Here is a 6,628-nt window from a genome sequence, read left to right on the forward strand (position 1 = left end):
GTACTTTTGTTAGCCTACTTTTCCCCCAGTTGCCACCACCTTCCATGAAATTTTACTAGCATGGAATATTGCATTTTTGTTTATGTCCTGTGGTTCTTTGCAGGGCCATAAACCGTTGTAATATCTAAGATTTTTCATCTCCCAAGAATCAAGTGTTGTCTCCTTGGGAATAATGGTGGCTGTGTTGAGAATGTGAGCTGCAAGGGACCCCCTGCAGGACTGTGCCCAAAGTCTGGCCTCATCCAATCAACAACAAATTGCTGAATATCTATGGATGGAACTGGGCACAAAACAATCTTCTCTTGCCTTCCCCTCAAGCCAAACAGAAGATGTGAGGTGTGCAGTGTTCTCCTGACCGGCTCTTAGGTGATCACACAGAGTTCCTTAGCCCTCTGCCTTCAAGTTGGGTTTGGCCGATGGCGAGCTCAGCAGGAGACTGGGGGAGTGAGGAGGGAATGTGCGGTGAGAGTGTATGTCCCTCCTTGTGAGGTCACTCTGCCTAGTCGGGTCCTTTGATCACTTCTTCAAGGGCCACCTCTACATGACTCCTCTGGGTGGTTTTCCCAGGTTCTGAGTTCTGGTAATAGTTCCCACTCCCTTCCCTTGGTGGGGGAGAGAGATGGTGATGGCTTGGCTGCCGCTGGTTCAGGTCTCAGGTCATAGCTATCCTTCGGGGTTCCCCTGGACCTACACATTTGTAAATGTGTCTTATGCTCACTGTGCTGTTTCCTGTTGGGGCCCTGAATGATAGAGGGAGAAGTTCTTTTTGCTGCTTCCTAGAGAGGCTTTCTGGAGCTGGAATGAAGTCAGAGAGCCTCGGGCTGGGTAGGATGGGCCAGGACAAAGTGGTTTTAAAATGCTGAAGAAAGGAGGCTGACAGGGCCCTTGACTGGAACGAGGGTGGGAGTAGGAACTTCCTCCAAACTCAGTTGTAGGAGCCTCTAGAGCTTAAGAGGCAGTTATTAGAAATACCTTGGTTTATCAGCCGGGCACAGTGGCTCACGCCTGTAATCCCAGCACTGTGGGAGGCCGAGGCAGGCGGATCATGAGGTCAGGAGTTCGAGACCAGCCTGACGAACATGGTGAAACCCCATTTAAACTAAAAATACAAAAATTAGCCAGGCATGGTGGCGCGTGCCTGTAATCCCAGCTACTCAGGAGGCTGAAGCAGGAGAATTCCTTGAACCTGGAAGGTGGAGGTTGTAGTGAGCTGAGATTGTGCCACTGCACTCCAGCCTGAAAGACAGAGAAAGACTCTGTCTCAAAAAATTTTAAAAAATTAGAAATATCTTGGTCTCTCTCCTTCCTGTAGGTGGGATTGATGTAGCACTTTGTCCACCTGAGTGGGTAGCTTTGGCTGGTTCATGGAGGGGTGAACAGGGAACCATAAAAGTTCTTCACACAGACCTCAAAGGGATCCGTTAAGGTCAGAGTCCCCGGGACATCCTCAATCTTGTGAATGATCCTGCTGGGCTTCCCATCAAAGGCCCAGGACTCCTTGCCAGGGGAGGTGGTGTGTGTGAGTGGATCATTGCTCCTGTGGGTTCAGGGCAATACTTGGGTGTGCTTCTGGGTGGAGGGAAAGGAACACAGGCTTTTGGGGGCAATAGGCTGGGCTTGGATCCCTGCTCTTCACTCTTCTGGGCTATCACCCACCTCTCAGAGTTGCCGTAAGGATTAAATGAGAAAGTGCACAGAAAGTCACGCAGGCTTGGCCTGCAGCCAGCTGCAGCCCCACCCCTCTTCCTAGCAAACTGAGTAGTCTCACGCTCAAAGTCCAAGTCTCCTTTCCTGGCTCTGCCCTCAGGAGCAGGGCAACCAAGTCTTACATGCTCTGGGCTCCAGAAGCCGTGGAGTGAAAGCAAGAAGCTGTTGTCATGGATGGGGGGGGTGGGTGGGTGGGCACATTATCCTGAGGCCTCCTAATCCCATTTTCTGCTTTCATGTTAATCCTCTTCCTCCTTCTGTCTACCACACACTGAACTCCCAGGGCACTGACCCAGAGAGCCGGGTCCCACCTCCCCCAGTTGAAAGCCCTGTTCCCTATGGCAGGAGGGCTGGGTGGGGCGGGACGTGCAGAGTCAAGGGGTGGGCAGTCCAGCTCGTGCCTTGGTCCTCCGCAGTTGACCTGGATGTTCTTCTAGGCCAGGCCATGGATAACACTGAGGGCTCAGCTTGCTAATAATAATAACAATGACAGAATCAGCCAGTGTTTCCTAAGCATATACCGTTTGCTGATCCTGGCTAAGGCAGGATTTTATTCAGCTTCCATAAGGCTGCTGTGAAGCAGATTATTCATCTGAAATTTGCATTTGAGGAAATGGAGATTCAGGGAGGTTGTCATGAATCAGATCACACAGAGCAAAAAGCAGAACTGTCTGGGCTCCTGCCCAGCTCTGGCCGGCTCCAGAGCCTCCTGGGGAACCACTAGGCCACGCTGCTGTCCTGCATTGCTTCTGCAATTCAGGAACGCAACTGGGGGATCCCTTCCCAACCCCTACCCTTGTCTTCCTTCTTCTGGTGCATGTCACCTGAGGCTTCAGTTGGGTGAATGTATTTTTTCTGTCCATTACACCTGGGAATCACTGGCATTGCAGTGGAGTAGAAAGAACGTGGGCTTGGTGGGTGGAAGGGGAGGTGGCGTGTGTTTCTGGCTGCAACTGGGGCTCCCTGTGAAAGGTCTCCAGCAGAGGAATGATTTTGCTTCAGGCTTTCCTTTGCTTCCCCTTTCTTTCGCGCACTCCATCCCCTCTCCATTCCCAGTTGCAAATGCCCTTCTCTTGGCTCCCCAGGACTAAGTCTGGCCATTTTTGCCCCCAGAAATAGGTTGTGGGACAAGGCTCACTCACTGAGGAAGAAGCTGTCCACCATCCCCTTCAGCCACTGTGTGTGAGTCTAAGATGTTCTGCCTGGCAGGACCTCCATGTCAGTATGTTACATACTCACAGGAGGAGGCGCTTCGCAAACTCTTACTTAGATGCTTCTTGCTGCAATGGCTCCCTTCTGGGACGCAGCACTTAGTACTACCAGACAGAGCGCGGGCTTGGGGGGAGCCTGGATGAGAATGCTCGTTCAAACACTTAGCAGCTATGGTCTGGGATTCGGTTTTCAGGACTGGGAAACTGGAGTCATTTTGTACCTTGCTGAGGGCAGAGCCTGGTCCTCTGGAAGTATTATTTCCCTCTGTGCCTCTCCAGGGCCTGGTGAACCCCTGGTCTGGAAATCTCTCAAAGCCAGGAGGACACTACTTGGTTCACTTTGGTCTTTTTCCCCAGAGTCATGTGGTTCCTGGGTGTCGCAGGCCTCTCTGCTGGTCGTCACTGGATCCCTGGGTCCCTCTGCACTGCGCAGCCCTCGCACACTTCCTGGCCCAGCCCCCTCCCCTCAGGTTCTCATCACTTCTGCCCGCCATGTGCCTCCTTGGTGGATGTGGTTCCTCTGGCTCTCAGAGCCTCACAGGCCATATGACAGTTGGAGGGTAATAGAGGATTGTGTAAAACCCAGGACTGGATCGTGTGGGGTGGGCTACGCATGTTGCATCAAGTGAGTTCAGCTAGAGAAAGAGGCCCTGGCATGGTGGAAGCTGAGGCCCTCTTTTGAGGGATCAGGATGGCCTGAGGGTGGGGAGCTTGGCAGGATTTGGCTGCGTTGTCATGGTGTGAGGCCCTGTGGAGGCTCTGCCTCCCCACCACACCCACAATCACTAAGCCCAACACCAGAGGCAAGACGTGGTGTGTGTGCTGGGGATGGCAGCAGCGAGCTGCAAACCTGAGGGTCACGGCGGTGATTATGATGAGGGCTCCAGGGCTAATACGGCTCCTTAAACTACGGGGACATCTTGTATGTGAGACATGACACCAACCACGTCTGCTGGGGAGACATCGGGTTCTGAGTTAAAGTTTGGTTACTCTTTTTAGAGCCTCCAAAGGTGTGTGCCCGTCAAGAATATTCTAGAAGTAGAATGGTGTACAGGACAGAAGATGTGGGTTTCAAGTCAGAAGACCTGCATTCATGGCGGGGCTCTCTGGCCTCCGTGTGATCCTGAGCCGCAGGTCCCTGGTTTTGTTCTGGGCTTGGATACAACCCGGCTAGACCTTCCCTCCTAAACTTGACAAAGTGGAAGCTGGTTTTTCCACAGACCCACCTTTCTTCTGGCTGTTCATGTATTTCATGTTCAGAGAAAGACTCAGGAAAGCTTAGTGCCCATGACCTTGTGGTGGGCCCAGGCAGGTCCAACCCTGTGCAGAAGTAAAGTTGACCCACCTACAGGTTGTTCAGGAGCCCCTGGTGACCGCTTCGTGGCTGACATCCCACCATGAGGACATCACCCCACTGGGTTAGGGCTTCATACATAAGAAGCTGGTCTGTGTAAAAATGAGAACGTCCTTGGGGGAAAGGGGAGTCCCCATGTCTTTTTTGGGGACAAGATGTGGAGGGCCCAGCTGGAGGTGGGCACCATGGATGGGAGCAGGACCTGAAAACACTTCGTGATGACATCAGGGCTTGCTGCTGAGATTTCATTCATCTTCCCCTGTGATGCATCCCCACAAACATAATATACCAAGGACGTAGGACCAAGAAGTCACAACCTAAGAAACTATCACTGGGGAAGATTTTGCTGTGAAGCATCATTTTATTAACTGATTTTATTTTTTTTTACAAAAATAAACAATTTAACAAACAAGAAGTACAAAAGATTCTGGATATTCAAACTCCAGGAAGGGGGAGAGCCTGGCTTTGGCTGCTTTGCGGCTTTCATTGAAAGCAAATGAGGCAGAAAGGCCCCGGCCCTACCCCACCCCAAGTCCTGGCTCAAACCACAACTGCTCTCCAACCCCAGTCTTGGCTCATGCTGAGGTGTGCACCTTTGCCCCTGATCCCTGGGCTGGCCTGGGAGTGCCCCCTGTCGGGAGGTCAGAGACATCCTCCCCAGGTACAGAATCACCAACATCCCAGAGCATCCCCTGCCAAGTCTCCTGTCCAGAGCTAAGCTGAGAGAACACCCGTGGTGGATTGTCCCCATGCAGCCCCCTGCCTGCCGTGGCATGTGCAGCAGCAGCAGCAGCAGCAGCAGCAGCAGGGCTTTAGCTACATTCTCACGCTACTGAACACAGTGACGGGGCTGCCTATGGAACTGTCTCTGGGAAGGGCACAGCCCCCACTGGGGAGACTAGCCTGAGCCTTGCTTGCTGCCCAGAGGGTTGGAGAGGCAGTCATCCCCCACGATTCCTGGCCTGGGAGCCAGCAGTCCCATAGCTAGGCTGGTAAACTCACATTTTAACATTTGGCATTATTGCACGTTTGTCCTGGTCACATCGGTCTGTCTGGGATTTCAGTTTTGTCTGCAGGGGTTCCCAGGTGACATGCAGAGCTGCTAGTGCAAGTCACTCCCCACACAAGCAAGCCCAGCCAGTGAGGACAGTCAGCTGGTCAGCCGAGCCCTCAGACAGGTCAGCCAGAGGCCTTCACATAGGTGGTCTTGTTGGGATCAGGGACCACTTGGCTCCATCCAGTCTTGAAAAAGACCAGCTGCCGACCTGGGGGCAGAGGTGAGAGGTAACAGGGCTGGATGTTTCTCTCCCTGGAGGCAGGGCCATTCCCCCTAATTTGACTGCCTTGAAGACACATATACCTCTCTTATCATCTCCACATCCCCTCTGGCTTCCGATGGGGGACCACTATCTGTCAGTCTCCAGAGAGGTCCTGCCATCTCCTTTGGAAGGCCTTCTCCCACTGGCTCACCTGTCCAGGTGGTCTGGTTTGTGACCACAAAGGCTTGGCACTGGGCATGGCTCTCACAGACGTCCACGGCTTCAGCCAGGTTGAACACTGAAAGGAGGCAGCTCCCGTGGTGGTAGGAGGGCCAGCAGCGGTAGTCTTCCTGGGGGATGGCACTGTCTGGGATGCGCTGGTACTCTGTGGGTTGGGGATGGAGTAAAATGAGAACTCTGTATGCCCAGGGAGACTACCCAGGGATGTGCCACTTTCTGAAAAGGGAAGCAAGACTCATTTCCTAGGTAAAAGCTTAAGTCCAGCCCTGCCCCCTAGCATGGAAACGAAGGCATTTACCGCTGTTAAAACTGGGCTGAATACTCAATAAAGACAAAGCACAGGTTTGGTTTTCAGGAGATACATATCTCCCTAATCTAAGGGCACAGCTGGTTCAGGCAGTATGAGATAGCAGGCACATGCATGGAGACAGACATATACAGGTATTGATCGACTTACGACCTATGCAACTTACGACCATTCGACTTTACGACCACAATCACTAGTCATGACTGCTCCGCGTCTGGCAGCGCAAATGTTGCCCAGCTGGGTGTATGACAGGGTGGACCAGCTTCTGGCAGCACTACCATCTCCGAGTGCACCATTTCAACTGTACATATAGCCTACTCAACTTACGACCAAATTGTGTTACGACCACTCTGCCAGTGCCAATCGTGGTCGTAAGTCGAGCACTAGCTGTACAGGGACACACAGAGCCCCAGCTGTCTAGGCTAATTGCTGAGGTCAGGACATTTGACACAGTTACAGCCAGGCTTCTCAAACTTCAACGTGCATGTGAATCACCAAAGACTCTTGTCAAAATGCAGATTCTTTTTTTTTTTTTTTTTTTTTTTTTTTT

General features: G+C 52.3%; 1 protein-coding gene across 1 annotated transcript in view; it reads right to left on the reverse strand.

Annotated features, from left to right (window-relative positions):
- Positions 1 to 4,606: 4,606 nt before the first annotated feature.
- Positions 4,607 to 6,628, reverse strand: part of PKDCC (protein kinase domain containing, cytoplasmic) — an 11,132-nt gene continuing 9,110 nt past the window's right edge. Inside the window, exons 6-7 of the mRNA XM_017544880.2 lie at positions 5,743 to 5,916; positions 4,607 to 5,537 (exon numbers count right to left, since the gene is read on the reverse strand). Coding sequence (XP_017400369.1) covers positions 5,452 to 5,537; positions 5,743 to 5,916 — 260 coding nt within the window. The 3' untranslated portion in view covers positions 4,607 to 5,451. The remainder of the gene's footprint in view (positions 5,538 to 5,742; positions 5,917 to 6,628) is intronic.

This window comes from Cebus imitator, unplaced genomic scaffold (assembly GCF_001604975.1).
Source record: "Cebus imitator isolate Cc_AM_T3 unplaced genomic scaffold, Cebus_imitator-1.0 Scaffold172, whole genome shotgun sequence".
Classification (NCBI taxonomy): domain Eukaryota; kingdom Metazoa; phylum Chordata; class Mammalia; order Primates; family Cebidae; genus Cebus; species Cebus imitator.